The 16,772-nt window shown below is 48.7% G+C and overlaps 2 protein-coding genes and 1 long non-coding RNA gene across 5 annotated transcripts; 1 reads left to right on the top strand and 2 right to left on the bottom strand.

The window, feature by feature from the left end:
- Positions 1 to 1,775: 1,775 nt before the first annotated feature.
- LOC146756668 (uncharacterized) lies at positions 1,776 to 3,120 on the bottom strand. Its single transcript, XR_014937287.1, has 3 exons — positions 3,009 to 3,120; positions 2,007 to 2,120; positions 1,776 to 1,923 (listed from the first exon to the last, which is right to left on the bottom strand). It is a non-coding gene; the product is annotated as an uncharacterized LOC146756668 (long non-coding RNA).
- Positions 3,121 to 6,315: 3,195 nt separating this feature from the next.
- LOC146756666 (zinc finger protein 707-like) lies at positions 6,316 to 16,700 on the bottom strand. Of its 3 annotated transcripts, XM_085523987.1 has the most exons (5): positions 16,521 to 16,700; positions 16,205 to 16,331; positions 15,379 to 15,489; positions 13,573 to 15,273; positions 6,316 to 6,614 (listed from the first exon to the last, which is right to left on the bottom strand). In XM_085523987.1, the coding sequence occupies exons 1-4, from the start codon at positions 16,542 to 16,544 to the stop codon at positions 13,589 to 13,591; spliced, it is 1,947 nt and encodes a 648-aa protein (XP_085380113.1). In that variant the 5' UTR covers positions 16,545 to 16,700; the 3' UTR covers positions 6,316 to 6,614; positions 13,573 to 13,588. The 3 variants fall into 3 exon arrangements, with proteins under 3 accessions (XP_085380113.1, XP_085380114.1, XP_085380112.1); XM_085523988.1 differs by lacking the exon at positions 13,573 to 15,273; XM_085523986.1 differs by lacking the exon at positions 6,316 to 6,614 and having other exon boundaries at positions 13,291 to 15,273.
- On the top strand, positions 9,132 to 13,117 carry LOC146756667 (uncharacterized). The gene is made up of 2 exons (XM_085523979.1): positions 9,132 to 11,935; positions 12,775 to 13,117. Exons 1-2 carry the CDS (start codon positions 9,499 to 9,501, stop codon positions 13,044 to 13,046), a joined length of 2,709 nt encoding a protein of 902 aa, XP_085380105.1. The 5' UTR covers positions 9,132 to 9,498; the 3' UTR covers positions 13,047 to 13,117.
- Positions 16,701 to 16,772: the final 72 nt, after the last annotated feature.

The raw sequence follows: 16,772 nt of genomic DNA, 5'->3' as shown, positions 1-16,772 counted from the left end.
CCGCTCCCAGCGACTTCTGGTTGACTTCCGGGTTTCTACAGGCGGCTTCCGGTCGGGTTCGGAGCTGTTCGGAACCTTTCGGAAACGCTCGGGTCTATTTCGGGATCGCTACGAGCGATTTCCGGGTTTTTCGGGCTTCGGTTCCGTTCGGAAGCGCTCGGGTCAACTTCGGAAACATTCAGAAACTTTCGGGTCCAGTTCGGAGCCGTTCGAAGCCGTTTGGGGTCGCTACGAGCGACTTCTGGGTTTCTTCAGGCTTTGGAACCATTCGGATCCTTTCGGAAGCTCTCGGGTTCACTTCGGAGGAGCTTGGAAACGCTCGGAGCCCTTCGGGTCCACTTCGGAGCTATTCGGGATCGCTACGAGCAATTTCCGTGTCTCTTCGGGCTTCGGACCCTTTCGGAACCATTCGGAACCGTTCGGAAGCGCTCCGGTCGACTTTGGAGACGCTCGGAAACACTCGGGTCCAGTTCGGAGCCATTCGGGATCGCTACGAGCGACTTCCTTGTTCCTTCACGCTTCGGAACCGTTCGGAACCTTTCGGAAGCGCTCGGATCGACTTCAGAACCACTCGGGTGCACTCGGAAGCGCTCGGAGCCGCTCGGGTCAAGTTCGGAGCCGCTCCGCTCGACTTCCGGGTTTCTTCGGGCTTCGGAAACCTTCGGATGCGTTCGGAAGCGTTCGGAACCCGGAAGTCCCTTTATGCCTCTCTAAACCCGGAAGTCTCTTCTAGCCCGTCCAACTCTATGGCCCTGGAGGACCGTCTCAATACAATCAATGCGTTGCCATCTGTTTAATGAGTTACAAGCGTTAATTAATGAGCTTTAATTAATCCCGGAGCAACATCCGGGTCTTTTCTAGATCCGTACTGAAGAGGCGAGCCAAGATGGCGGCCGGGAGAGACCGGAAGTAGCGATTGAGGCGCTGGGTTTGGAGTTCCTATAGGTGCCAAATAGTGAGCCATTAAAATGAATGGAGGCTCTGAGCTGCCAAACAGGGAGCCATGGGAATGAATGGAGGCCCATAGGTGCCAAATAGGGAGCTATTAAGGTGAATGGTGGGCCAGATAGCTGCCAAATAGTGAGCCATATGAATGAATGGAGCCCCATAGGAATGAACGGAGGCCCATAGTTGCCAAATAGGGATCCATTCGAATGAATGGAGGGCCAGGGATGCCAAATTGTTAACCCATAGAGCCCCATAGAGACCCCATAAACCCCATAGAAACCCCATAGCACCCCATAGAGCCCTATAGCCCCCCATAGACCCCCATAGGACCCCATAGAGCCCCATAGACCCCATAAGGCTCCATAGAGCTCCATAGAACCCCATAGAGCCCCACAGACCACCATAGAACGCCATAGAGCCCCATAGACACCCCATAAACCCCCACAGACCCCCATAGGACCCCATAGAGCCCCATATAGACCCCATAGAGCCCCATAGAGACCCATAGAGCCCCATAGACCCCCATATACCCCCATAGACCCCCATAGACCCCATAGCTGCCAAATAGTGACCCATAGACCCCTATAGACCCCCCATAGAGCCCCATAGACCCCCATAGGACCCCATAGAGCCCCATAGACCCCCATAGACCCCATAAGGCTCCATAGAGCCCCATAGAACCCAATAGGACCCCATAGAACCCCATAGGACCCAATTGGATCCAATAGGACCCCATATAGACCCCATAGCCACCCATAGAGCCCCATAGACCCCTATAGACCCCATAGACCCCCATAGAACCCCATATATACCCCATAGACCCACCATATTCCCAGTGCTATAACCCAGCACCAATAGGATCCCGTCGGGGCACCCGCTCTTCAAGTAATGCTGGCTCCCCATAGGGAAGAATAGGACGTCCCCCACTTCCACCTCGAAGCTCAGGCTCTCCCCATTCTCCAACACCAGGCCGGCCTGCATTCGCATATTCATGAGCTCATTAAGCCTCATTTGCATCCCACCCCCCTATATCCCCTATATATAATATAGGGCCTTACCTTGCCACAGCCTTGGAGGATGTAAGCCAGCTCGTTAGCGTTAAGATGATAATGGGGTTGGCCAAGTTCATTAGGGAAGATCCTTAGGGTGGCTATGGTGAGAGGATCGGGGTGCTGCAATGAGTTATATATAGGATCATATAGGGTTATATAGGTTTATATGGGGGTCTATGGGGTCCTATGGGGGTCTATGGGGCTCTATGGGGCTCTATGGGGGTCCTATGGGGGGTCTATGAGGGTCGTAGGGGTCCTATGGGGTCCAATGGATCACTATTTGGCAGCTATGGGGGCTAATGGATCGCTATTTGACAGCTATGGGGCTCTATGGGGTTCTATGGGGGGTTATGGGGTCTATGGGGCTCTATGGGGCCCATTGGCCTCTATGGGGTCTAATGGGTCTGTATTTGGCAGCTATGGGGCTCTATGGGGTCCAGTGGAGGGTTATGGGGTCCTATGGGGCTCTATAGGGTCCTATGGGGTGGCTATGGGAGTCTATGGGGTCCTATGGGGCTCTATGGGTCACTATTTGTCAGCTATGGGGCTCTATGGGGGTCCTATGGGGGGGGCTATGGGGTCTAATGGATCCCTATGGGGCTCTATGGGGCTCTATGGGGGTCTATAGGGTCCTATGCGGTGGCTATGGGACTCTATGGGGTCCTATGGGGGGTTATGGGGCTCTATGGGGTTCTATGGGGCTCTACGGGGGAATATGGATGACTATTTGGCAGCTATGGGGTCCTATGGGACTCTATGGATCACTATTTGGCAGCTATGGGGCTCTATGTAATCTAACGGATCACTATTTGGCAACTACGCTTTCCAGTGTAACCTAATGGATCACTATTTGGCAACGCTGGTTTCCTATGTCTTTTATTGGCTCACTATTTGGCAACAATGGGCCCCTATGAAAACCAATGACTCCTTATTTGGCACCTATGCATTCCATTGGCTCACTATTTGGCAACCGACCCCTCCAAGGTCCTGGCAGCTTAAAGGCGTTACCTGAAGGAGCGACTGGATGTAAATGAGATTCATTGGTTCCATCCAGGTCCTGGCAGGTCGATACGGAGCCCAGTGGAAAACTCCGCCATTAAATGGTGCCGGAGGGGAACCTAAGGGGGATAGAAAGGTCCTGGAAGGTTAAAGGAAGGGTCCTGGAAGGGGAATATGGGATTATATGGGGGTATTAAGGTCCTGGAAGGGGAAGAATGGGGTCTAATGGGGTCTTATGGGGTCTATGGGGTCTTATGGGGTCTATTAAGGTCCTGGAAGGGTAATGCCATGGAAGGTCCATGCCATGCCCTATAGAATATAGGGGAAATCCTATAGGGTTTTAGGGTAAACCCGCGAGGTAAATGGATTACAAGGTAGGGGAATAAGGGTTAAATGAAGCCATAGAGGAAAAGGAAGGATATTCTTAAAGGTGGAAGAGAGAAAGAGGAAGTGGAAGCAAAACCAAAGGCTGCGGCCTACCTGCACCACGTAGCCATGGACGTTGGCATTAAAATGCCAGTGGGGAACCCGGAGCGCTCCGGGTTTGATCCTGATTAAAGCCAGGCTCATTATGGCTTGATGCTCGTGGAGGCTTTGAGCGAAGATGCGAGCTTCTCGATCCGGATAACGCTTGGGATCCAGCCAGTACATCGCCCATTGGATTTCACCTCCAGGGTAGCGTTGTGGCTGGAAAGGAAATGGGCTTATTCCTTTTCCTCTTCCCCCTCCCCTTCCCCTTCCCATAGGAAAGGAAGAAGATACCCCATAGGACCCTATAGGACCCCATAAGCCCCATAGGACCCCATAAGACCCCATAGGACCCCATAAACCCCATAGGAATCAATAGGAAGCAATAGGACCCCATAGAACTCCATAAGACCCCATAAGACCCCATAGACCCCATAGGACCCCATAGGACCCTATAAGACCCCATAGGACCCCATAAGACCCCATAGGACCCCATAGGACCCCATAAGACCCAATAAGACCCCATAGACCCCATAGAGACCCCATAGAGACCCCATAAGACCCCATAAGACCCCATACACCCCATAAAACCCTATAAGACCCCATAGACCCCATAGTCTCACCCTATATCCTCCTATAGGATGAAGCCGTTAGTGCTGTGTAACTATTGCCTCAGCCGTATGCAAATGAGGGCTGGAGGAGAGCTCTGATTGGTTGAAAGACCAGGAAAAGCTTCGTTTGATTGGTTAATAGGGGGAATTTGGGGCTCCTTCCTTCCCCTTATGGGGTTCTATGGGGTCTTATGGGGTTTATGGGGTCTATGGGGTCTTATGGGGTCTTATAGGATCCTATTGGTTCCTATGGGGTCTTATGGGGTCCTATGGGGTCTCTATGGGGTCTATGGGGTCCTATGGGGTCATATGGGGCTTATGGGGTCTAATGGGGTCCTATGGGGTCTTATGGGGTCCTATGGGGTCCTATGGGGTTTATATGGGGTCCTATGGGGTCTAATAGGGTTCTATGGGGTCTTATAGGGTCCTATTCATTCCTATGGGGTCTTATTGGGTCCTATGGGGTTGTATGGGGACTTATGAGGTTCTATGGGATCTTATGGGGTTCTATGGGGTCTTATAGGGACTTATGGGTTCTATGGGGTCCTATGGGGTTTATGGGGTCTTTTGGGGTCCTATTGATTCCTATGGGGTCCTATGGGGTCTATGGAGTCCTATGGGGTCTTATGGCATCCTATTGGGTTTAATGGGATCCCATAGGGTTCTGTTGGGGTCTTATGGGGTCCTATTGGTTCCTATGGGGTTCTATGGGGTCCTATGGGGTCCTCTTGAATCCTATGGGGTCCTATGGGGTCTTATGGGGTCTTATTGGTTCCTATTGGGTCTTATAGGGTTCTATGGGGTTCTACGGATTCCTATTGGTTCCTATGGGGTCTTATGGGGTCCTATGGGGTCTCTTATGGGGTCTCTTATGGGGTTCTATGGGGTCCTATTGATTCCTATGGGGTCTTATGGGATCCTATGGGTTTCTATGGGGTCTTATGGGGTCTTATGAGGTCCTATTGGTTCTTATGGGGTCTTATGGTTTCTAATTATCCTATTGATTTCTATGGGGTTTATGGAGTCCTATGGGGTCTTATGGAGTTCTATTGGGTTCTATGGGGTCCTATTGGTTCCTATGGGGTCTCTGGTGTCTTATGGGGTCCTATTGATTCCTTTGGGGTCCTATGGGATCTTATGGGGTCTTATGGGGTCAATGGAGTCTTATAGGGTCTTTTTGATTCCTATGGAGTCCTATTGGTTTCTATGGGGTCTTATGAGGTCTTACTGGTTCTTATGGGGTCTTATGGCTTCTAATGGGGTCCTATTGATTCCTATGGGGTCTTATGGGGTCCTATTTGTTCCTATGGGGTCTTATAGGGTCTTATGGGGTCTGTGGGGTCCTATGGATCCTATGGGGTCCTTTGGGTATTATAGGGACTTATGGGGTCTTATGGGGTTCTACGGGATCTTATTGGGTTCTATGGGGTCCTATTGATTCCTATGGGGTCTTATGGGGTCCTATTGTTTCCTATGGGGTCCTATGGGGTCTTGTAGGGACTTATGGTTTCTATGGGGTTTATGGGATCCTATTCATTCCTATGGGGTCTTTTAGGGTCCTATGGGGTTCTATGGGGACTTATGAGGTTCTATGGGGTCCTATGGGGTCTCTGTGGGGTTCTATGGGGTCTTATGAGGTCTTATAGGGACTTATGGGTTCTATGGGGTATCATGGGGTCTTATAGGGTCTTATTGGTTCCTATGGGATTCTATGGGGTCGTATTGGTTCCTATGGGGTTCTATGGGGTCTTATGGGGTCCTATTGGTTTCTATGGGGTTTTATGGGGTCCTATTGATTCCTATGGGGTCTTGTGGGGTCCTATTGGTTCCTATGGGGTCTTATAGGGTCTTATGGGGTCTGTGGGGTCCTATGGAGTCTATGGGGTCCTATGGGGTCTTATAGGGACTTATGAGTTCTGTGGAGTCCTATGTGATTCTTATGGGGTCCTATTGATTTTTATGGGGTCCTATGGGGTCTATAGGGTCTTATAGGCTCCATCCCCCCCATATACCCCATATCCCCCGCAATAACACCAGACCCTGTCGCTCTTCCGCCATCTTTATTCTCATCCAACCGCATCCATCATCTCCCCCCTCCCCCCCACCCCCGGCAACACATCGACCCTCGTTAACCCCATAATTAACCCCTTAATTAACCTCTTAATTAATGCCTTAATTAACCCCCCCCCCCCCATATTAACCCCATCGGAATGAAGGAAGAACAAGACGCCGACCAATCGGGCACCAGCTTTGTTAACGTGTGCGCATTAATTAATTATGCAAGTGAAGGGGGCGTGGCTTTGTCAAACCCCACCACGCCCAACCAACTAACATTGAGACCTCATTAGCATGTGATTATATATTCATGAGCCACTGGTCTGATTTGCATAGCCCCGCCCCCTTTCCCGGTCCCTGTTATTAAGTGCTAATGAGGCCTCGATTAATGGATTAATTAATTAATGGCAGCTCATTAATTAATTAATCATTAATTAACTAATTAGGGGGGGGCGGAAGTCGCTCCGTCGTCGATATGGACCTGGAAAGAGAAAAGATAGAGCTAATTAGGGTTAATTAGCCTAATAATTAATAATCAATTAATAATTAATTAATCATCTGTCATGGTTTTGTAATTTTGTAATTTTGCTATCAGTATTCCACATCATAACATCATGTCAAGTAGAATACTAACAGAAGATACTTCTGTTGAATGTGCAGTCCACAGAAGAAGACTACGTATCCCAGAGAACAACAGGGGTAACAATAAGTCACGGGACCAGGACGCTGTATAATCTCGTTCTCAGGCTGGAGTGCCCTCCTTCTTCTCTCGAACTTCTCGGAGAGTGGGAAGCGTTCCAGCCGTGTCGCCTAGAGTTCACAGTAGGCCTCTCGGTTTTCGGGGACTCTCTCTCTTTGTTTCGTTCGATTTGTTAGCCTCAATTATATTATATTGTGTTATCTTGTATTTCGGTATCATATTTAGTAAAATAAGTTTTTCCTCCTTAGATTGTCGCTGTTTTATCCCACTCCCTTTTTTCCCCCTCCTTTCCGGGCCCCGGGGGGGGGGCCCACGGGGTGGCTTCCCCTGTCACGAGCATAGGTAAATCTAAGTAACCCGTGACAGATTTTTTGGTGGAGAATGCGGGCATAGAGCTTTTTAGCTTTTAGAACGACTCTCTCTTTACTCTTAAAGAGCTTCGTTAGGGGAGTGTTATCTTTTCATAGCTGCTCACTGAGAACGTGACCTTGAAATACCAGACAAATTGTCAACATTAAGGGCTGCTGTACATTCTCAGCATTGCTATCTAACTTTTGTGTAGAAAACAAAGGGATTTCTTTCTCCCTTAGAGCAAAGCTAGCTAGCTCTGACTTTTACAGAGCCTGCCAGCTATGAATCCACTCTTCATCCCAGTTGCTCTGTTTAAGGGATTGAAAGCAATTATGATCTTCTTAAAGTATTGGTCAACTATTAACACCATAATTTGGTGTTGTGGAATTGTGCAGGTATATAGCCTAATAAGGTGGATACTGATGGAGACACCTGCCTGGTACTTTTACGAGATGTGGTATGGTCAGAATTTTGGCACCTACACCCCAGATGGAATTGTGAATCTTACAAACACTTGCATCCCAGATGGAACAGGCAATTTTACAAATACTTGCATCCCAGATGGAACAGGCAATTTTACAAACACCACCATGTTTAATTCATTGTACAGGCTAAAAAAACCCTTTTTATTTAGGTTGTACTCTCAGATTTCCACACGCTTCTCAATAACTGAGATAGGGTTCATACTTGCATTCATGTTATCACTATCAATGCATGCATATATGTTCCTATGCATTCGTTCTATGCGGAAGTCTCCTCCAGAGCCAGAGAATGATGACTGGCAGGGAATATGGAAAGGTTTAGGAAAAGTCTTAGAAGCATGGGGACCCGCAGTGTCATGGGATTTCACTCTTGAACACCTAAGTGACCCTAAGAAATTAAGTGAGTATTTGGGTCAGAGATCTAAGGAGGTAAACCTTATGTGGGGTTTGGCTTATGCATACCGTGCTTTGTATCATACTATTCTGGAGAGAGAGAGTTTCCAATCTGAGATTCAAGCCCAAGTTAATTCTGATCAGTCACAGGAGGCATCAGTAGCAATATCAGTTGCCCCTGTGGAAGGCAAGAAATGGAAACGGGTGTCCATGCGTCTAGAACGAAAAGAAGAAGCACAGGGGGGGGCAGCAGAAGACCCAGGTGCCGGGCATGGAGCAGTACCGAAAAAAGCAAAGGCAAAAACCAAGAGGCATGAAGAAGAGACTGATGATGAGGAGGAAATCACCTATTGTCGACCTCTGAAGCTGACTGAAATCCAAGGCTCAAGAAAGGAGTTCACACGGCGTCAAGATGAAGGTATCCTTGCTTGGTTGCTTTGCTGCTGGGACAACGGGGCCAACAGCTTGTCTCTAGATGGTAATGAAGCTCGCCAACTAGGAAGCATTGCCTAAGATGCAGGTATCGACAGAGGGATTAGCAGATGTTCGGATGGAGCTGCCACTCTCTGGTTGCGGCTGTTAGAAGCCGTGAGAGAAAGGTACCCCTATAAGGATGCTTTGAAGCCTAAATTTGATAGTTGGAATACCGTCCAAAAAGGTATTCAGCGCCTGAGGGAATTGGCCATGGCGAAAATGTTGTACAGCCCTGATCCAAGCAAACTTGACCCTGAGAGAGTGAGGGCCGATCCTGACATGTGGCAGAAAATCACAAGTACAGCACCAGAGAGAATTGCACAGTCATTGGTATCAGGATCTAAAGGATTCGTGGACAGATGGCCCCGAGTTGTTGAGCTGATTATAATGCTTCAAACCACCGATCAGCAGCTCCCCCAACTGCATGCCGCAGTTTCTGCCATCTCACGGCTAGAAAACCGAGTAGATGAAATGTGCAAGAAATTGTTTCCATCAACTAATTGTAATGATCCCGTAATAGTATCAGAAACAACTGATGAAGGTCAATCCTCGTACGGGCCACCAGGTCTAATGAAGGATCTGATCAAAGTATTCCAGTCCTACTCCCCACCTGCATCATCAAAAGTCTCAGCTGTTAAACGCACACGCTTCCCAGCTCGAGCAAAGAACAACAGTACGATTGCACCGCGTGTTTCCATGTGGCGCTACCTACGTGACCGTGGAGAGGACATGAGGAAGTGGCATGATCAGCCTACTTCTGCACTACGAGCACGGGTGAAAGAACTACTAGACATACCAACCACCAGTGGAGTTGCTCCAGTCATCACAGGTAACCAATAGAGGGGCCCTGCCCTCAGTCAGGGGAGGGAAAGGGAGTTTATTGGACTGTGTGGATTCGATGGCCTGGCACATCAGAACCACAGGAATATAAGGCGCTGGTGGATACCGGTGCACAGTGCACCCTAATGCCCTCCAGTCATGAAGGGACAGAATCAATCCATATTTCTGGAGTGACTGGGGGCTCTCAAGAATTGACTGTGCTGGAGGCTGAAATAAGCCTCACTGGCAAAGACTGGCAAAAACATCCTATTGTGACTGACCCAGGGACTCCATGTATACTGGGTATTGATTACCTCAGAAGGGGGCATTTCAAGGATCCTAAGGGGTATCGATGGGCCTTTGGGATAGCTGCTGTAGACATGGACAACATTAAGCAGCTGTCTGTTTTGCCTGGCCTGTCAGAGGACCCGTCTGTTGTGGGGCTGCTACGAGTAAAAGAGCAGCAGGTACCAATTGCTACGAAGACAGTGCACAGACGGCAGTATCGCACCAACAGGGATTCCTTGATCCCCATTCATGATTTGATTCGCCAGCTGGAGAATCAGGGAGTGATCAGTAAAACTCACTCACCTTTTAACAGTCCCATATGGCCAGTGCGTAAAGCCAGTGGAGAATGGAGGCTGACAGTAGACTACCGTGGCCTGAATGAGGTCACACCCCCATTGAGCGCTGCTGTGCCGGACATGTTGGAACTCCAGTACGAGCTGGAGTCAAAAGCAGCCAAATGGTATGCCACCATTGACATTGCCAATGCCTTCTTCTCTATTCCTTTGGCCGCAGAATGCAAGCCACAGTTTGCCTTCACCTGGAGGGGCATTCAGTATACTTGGAACCGTTTGCCCCAGGGGTGGAAACACAGCCCAACCATTTGCCATGGGTTGGTCCAAACTGTACTGGAACAGGGTGGTGCTCCTGAACACCTGCAGTACATTAATGACATTGTTGTGTGGGGCGATACAGCAGAAGAAGTTTTCACAAAAGGAGAGCAGATAATCCGGATTCTTCTACAAGCCGGCTTTGCTATTAAGCGAAGCAAAGTAAAAGGACCTGCCCAGGAAATTCAGTTCTTAGGTATAAAGTGGCAGGATGGACGTCGTCACATCCCAGCAGATGTGATCGACAAAATCACTGCCATGTCTCCACCAACTAGCAAGAAAGAGACACAATCTTTCCTGGGTGCAGTGGGCTTTTGGAGGATGCACATTCCAAACTACAGCCTCATTGTAAGCCCCCTTTATCAGGTGACGCGGAAGAAGAATGATTTTGCATGGGGCCCAGAGCAGCAGCAGGCTTTTGAACAGATTAAACAAGAGATAGCCCGTGCTGTAGCCCTGGGGCCAGTACGGACTGGACAGGATGTAAAGAACATCCTCTACACTGCTGCTGGAGAGAAAGGCCCCACTTGGAGTTTGTGGCAAAGAGCCTCAGGAGAGACCCGAGGCCGACCCCTGGGATTCTGGAGTCGATCATATAAGGGGTCTGAAGAGTGCTACACTCCAACTGAGAAGGAGATCTTAGCCGCGTATGAGGGGGTTCGGGCTGCTTCCGAAGTAGTTGGGACTGAAACACAGCTCCTTTTGGCACCTCGACTGCCAGTGTTGAACTGGATGTTCAAAGGACAGGTTCCCTCCACCCATCATGCTACCGATGTCACCTGGAGCAAGTGGATTACGCTGATTACACAGCGAGCGCGAATGCGAAACCTCAATCGTCCAGGAATCCTAGAGGTAATCATGGACTGGCCTGAAGATAAAAAGTTTGGAACATCACCAGCAGAAGAGGTATCACGTGCTAAAGAGGCCCCACCATACAACGAATTACCAGAAAATGAAAAGAAATATGCCCTATTCACTGACGGATCATGTCGCATTGTAGGGAAGCATCGCAAATGGAAAGCTGCTGTGTGGAGCCCCACACGACAGGTTGCAGAGGCCACTGAAGGTAAGGGAGAATCAAGTCAGTTTGCAGAGGTAAAAGCTGTCCAGCTGGCCTTAGATGTTGCTGAACGGGAGAGGTGGCCAATGCTGTATCTTTATGCTGACTCATGGATGGTGGCAAATGCCTTATGGGGGTGGTTACAGCAGTGGGAACAAAATAACTGGCAACGGAGGGGAAAATCTGTTTGGGCCGCTGAACTATGGAAGGACATTGCTTCCCGAACAAAGAATATGGTTGTAAAGGTGCGTCATGTGGATGCACATGTGCCCAAAAGTCGGGCTACTGAAGAACAACAAAACAACCATCAGGTAGATAAAGCTGCTAGAATTGAGGTGGCTCAAATCGACTTGGATTGGCAGAATAAGGGCGAATTATTTCTAGCTCGATGGGCTCATGAGACCTCAGGCCATCAAGGAAGAGACGCAACATATAAGTGGGCCAGAGACCGAGGGGTGGACTTAACCATGGACGCTATTGCGCAGATTATTCATGATTGTGAAACATGTGCCATAATTAAACAAGCCAGAAGGATGAAACCTCTCTGGGAGGAAGGGCGATGGCAAAAGTATAAATATGGGGAGGCGTGGCAGGTTGATTATATCACCTTGCCACGATCTCGCAGTGGTAAGTGTTATGTACTCACTATGGTAGAGGCAACCACTGGGTGGCTTGAAACATACGCAGTACCCCATGCAACTGCTCGAAACACCATATTAGGTCTTGAGAAACAAGTCCTGTGGCGACATGGCACCCCTGAAAGAATTGAATCTGATAATGGGACACATTTCAAAAATTCTCTTATAAATACTTGGGCCAAAGATCATGGCATTGAGTGGATTTATCATATTCCCTACCATGCACCAGCTTCTGGTAAAACTGAACGATATAATGGGTTGTTGAAAACTATGTTGAAAGCAATGGGTGGTGGAACATTTAAGCACTGGGAGAAGAATCTGGCAGAAGCCACTTGGTTGGTCAATACTAGAGGATCTGTCAATCGTGATGGTCCTAGTCAATCTAGCCCCCTACACACTGTAGAAGGAGATAAGGTCCCTGTTATACATGTAAAGAACATGTTGGGAAAAGCTGTTTGGGTCCTTCCAGCTTCTGGAAAGGGCAAACCTATCCGTGGAACTGTCTTTGCCCAGGGACCTGGGTGCACTTGGTGGGTAATGCAGAAGGATGGGGATGTTCAATGTGTGCCACAAGGGAATTTGATGCTGGGGGAGTGCAGTCAATAATTTTATGTATCTATATATATATATATATGTTTGCATGTGTAGTGTATTTTAGTTATTATAGTTGTACATTTAGTTATGTTACATGCAATTCTACTATTTAGCTATCATAATTTTACATACGTGTATATATATGTATATATATGTATATATTAACCATGATGTAATAATGTAGAATAAGGGGTGGAATGTCATGGTTTTGTAATTTTGTAATTTTGCTATCAGTATTCCACATCATAACATCATGTCAAGTATGGATACTTCTGTTGAATGTGCAGTCCACAGAAGAAGACTACATATCCCAGAGAACAACAGGAGTAACAATAAGTCACGGGACCAGGACTCTATATAATCTCGTTCCCAGGCTGGAGTGCCCTCCTTCTTCTCTCGAACTTCTCGGAGAGTGGGAAGCGTTCCAGCCGTGTCGCCTAGAGTTCACAGTAGGCCTCTCGGTTTTCGGAGACTCTCTCTCTCTCTGTTTCGTTCGATTTTGTTAGCCTTAATTATATTATATTGTGTTATCTTGTATTTCGATATCATATTTAGTAAAATAAGTTTTTCCTCCTTAGATTGTCGCTGTTTTATCCCACTCCCCTTTTCCCCCTCCTTTCCGGGCCCCGGGGGGGGGTGTGGGGTGGCTTCCCCTGTCACGGGCATAGGTAAATCTAAGTAACCCGTGACAGTATTCCACATCAGAACATCATGTGGAGCACAGAGAAGAACTACACATCCCAGAGGACCTCAGTTTCAATAAGACTGTATTATATTGTGTAATCTTACATCCCAACATCATAGTTAGTAAGGTAAGTCTCCACCTTAGATTGTTGCTGCTGCTCTGTTTGTTTCCCTGAGCCCAGCTCCCGTCTCCCTACCCCTTTTTCCTTCCCATTAATGGGGGGCGGGGAGCCCATAGGCCTGCTAACCCCAGTCACGGACATAGATTGATCTAGATAACATAATGACACACTCCTGTGTGGATGCTCTGATGCAGCATCAGTTCAGAACTCCCTTTGAAGCTCTTACCACACTCAGGACACTTTCAGGGTATTTCTTTTGTGTGGATGTGCTGGTGGCGCTTCAAATCAGAACTCCTTTTGAAGCTATTCCCACACTCAGTACATTTAAATGGTCTCTCTCCCATGTGGATAAACTGATGGGAAGAGAAGCTGGAACTCCATTTGAAGCTTTTCCCACACTCAATACATTTAAAGGGTTTGTCTCCCGAGTGGACATTCTGGTGCAGTTTCAATTTAGAACTGCTTATGAAGGCCTTCCCACACTCAGTGCACTGAAAGGGTTTTACTCCTGTATGGATGCGCTGGTGGCACTTCAGTTCAGAATTGCTTTTGAAGCTCTTCCCACACTCAGGGCACGTATAGGGTTTCTCTCCCGTATGGATGCGCTGGTGGCACTTCAAAAAAGAACTGCTGGCGAAGCTCTTCCCACACTCAGTGCACTTAGACAGTTTCACTCCTGTGTGGATGCGCTGGTGGCGCTTCAAATCATAACTCCCTTTGAAACTCTTCCCACACTTAGGACATATAAAGGGTCTCTCTCCCATGTGGACGCGCTGATGGGAAGAGAAGCTGGAACTCCATTTGAAGCCTTTCCCACACTCAGGGCATTTAAATGGTTTGTCTCCTGAGTGGACATTCTGGTGCAATTTCAATACAGAACTGCTTTTGAAGCTCTTCCTACACTCAGGACACTGAAAGGGTTTCAGTCCTGTGTGGATGCGTTGATGGCACTTCAAAACAGAACTGATTTTGAAGCTCTTCCCACACTCAAAGCACTTATATAGTCTCACTCCTGTGTGGGTGCGCAGGTGGAGCGTCAATTCAGAGCTGCTCCTGAAGCTGTTACCACACTCAGTGCACTTAAATGGTCTCTCTCCTGTGTGGATGCGATGGTGTTGGGAGAACTTGGAACTGCTTTTGAAGCTCTTCCCACACATAGAACACTTATATGGTTTCTCTCCTGTGTGGATGCGCAGGTGCATCTTCAATTCATAGCTGCTTCTAAAGCTCTTCCCACACTCAGTACACTTAAATGGTCTCTCTCCTGTGTGGACGCGATAGTGGTAGATGAGGCTGGAACTGTTTTTGAAGCTCTTCCCACACTCAAGGCATTTATATGGTCGCTCTCCTGTGTGGACACGTTGGTGTCTTTTGAGTTTAGAACTACATTTAAAGCTCTTCCCACACTCAGGGCACTTGTACATTCTCTCTCTTCTGTGGATACACTGGTGGGAAGTGAGGCTCCCACTGTCCGTGAAATTCTTTCCACAATCAGAGCACTCGGAGGCTCTCTCTCCTGTGTACATGCACTGCTGGCCAGTGGGGTGGACTCTCCTTTTCATGCTCTCTGCAGAATCACAGAACTCGTAATGCCTCTTTGCTGAGTGCATGCACTGGTGGTTAGTGATGCTGGAATCTGTTTTAAAGCTTTTCTCACACTCAGTGCACGGATTCTGCTTTTTCATCTGGCACGCATCCTTGCTCCTGGTTTCCTCAGGCTGCTTTGGACCTATGGTGAAGTCCACTGGGTTCCTCAATGTCATTCCCAGACGCTTTCCCAGGGGCTTCTTGATGTGCTCACCCGGCCCATGCTGCAGGCCTTCATGGGCATCCCTTCTGATTTCTTCCATAGAGATGTGACCCCACTGTCTATCTGCTACACAACTTCTCTGCAGAACCTCCTTTGCATTTTTGATCCCATCAGCTGCTGGATGACAGACAAAATGCAGCAATAGCACACGGTGCCCAACATAAAACACAGGCAGAGAAGGCTCTTACAGCCCCAACATTCCCCTTCCCTCCACCATCTCACCTGGGATGAGGTCTCCTGGCATGGCCTCAGGGCTACGCACATCTGGGATCCAGGGGTCTTCCCCACTTTCAAGCAGGGAGATCACCACGGGCTTGGGGCCTGGAAATGGAGCTTCAGGGAGAGAAACAGGGAACAAGAGAGCATTTCCATCATGCTGGCACACTGCCTGTTCAACAGCTCCACTCTGTCTCCCTCCGCATGGACAAACCACCCCTTGGGCCTGAATGTTGGAGCAAAGAATGATTTGACATCTGAACATTATGAAGGGATATTTTTCTTATATGTTCAACAGGTCATCAGCACCACTGTGTCCCTCCCCAAGGAGAAACCACCATTTGGGCCTGAATGACACCACGCCTACAGCTTCCCTTGGAGCAAAGAATGCTTTGACATCTCTGAACATTGTGAAGGGATATTTTTTCTTTCAAATTAACTTTAAAACAGATTATTTTCTTACAATCTACCAGTGGTCAAGGCATCAAAATGTTGATGGCAATTGCATGTAAAATCCTCAATTTCATAGCAGTATTCAGGGATTCATCTGTGAGCTGGAGCTGGTGGCACCATGCAACACTCAACACAAGGGCTGGTTTTCTACCTCCTGGCTGATGCCTCCTTGCCAGCACTGACTCTGCAGCTTTGATCACAGTGCCGTGCATACTAATCCCTTCTGAAACTCATGCTTCTCAGTATCTCCTTTCTTGCTGGCACTGCTGTGTTAGTCAATATGTAGCTGCATGACAATTATTCAAGGCCCAGCTTGCAGAGGCTCATTCTGCACAGTTAAAGGTGCCCTAACAAGGAGGAAAGGCAGACAAGCTCTCACCCAGCGAGGCCACACACTGGTACGTCTCCAGCATCACGTCCCGGTAGAGCGCTCGCTGCGCAGGGTCCAGCAGCGCCCACTCCTCCCTGCTGAAATACACGGCCACCTCCTCAAAGCTCACGGGCTCCTGCAAGCAAAGAGGCTCCCTGCTGGGAACAGCCAAGGCCCAGGCAAACAGTGCACACAGGACAGAACCTCCCATCTCAGCTGCTTCCCTGTCCCCTGCACACACACGCTGGCTGAGAGCACCTCCCTCTTCCCCTGCATTCACATCCCTGGCCCTTTGGCCTCTCCTGCCTGCTTCCCCAGCCCCTACCTCAGCTAGATGTGTTGCAGACATTTGCTGCTCTCCTGCAGGCTGGGATGATCACGGCTGGAAGGCAGAAGTTGAACTGGAGCCTGCAGGGAGAAGAGAAATGGCAGGGGAGCTGTGAGGGAATGCAGCAGTCCCAGTCCCAGCTCAGCCCTTCTGCAGGGCGCTGCCTGGGCTTACAGAGGAAGACAATGAGCTGCAGCACAGGAAACAGCCTAGCTCAAAGAGATAAACTGCCACAAAGCTGTTTCATAC

The sequence above is a fragment of the Coturnix japonica genome, chromosome 26 (genome assembly GCF_054131305.1).
Source record: "Coturnix japonica strain WE chromosome 26, WE-NBRP24, whole genome shotgun sequence".
NCBI lineage: Eukaryota > Metazoa > Chordata > Aves > Galliformes > Phasianidae > Coturnix > Coturnix japonica.
This window is presented reverse-complemented; position numbering and strand designations above follow the sequence as displayed.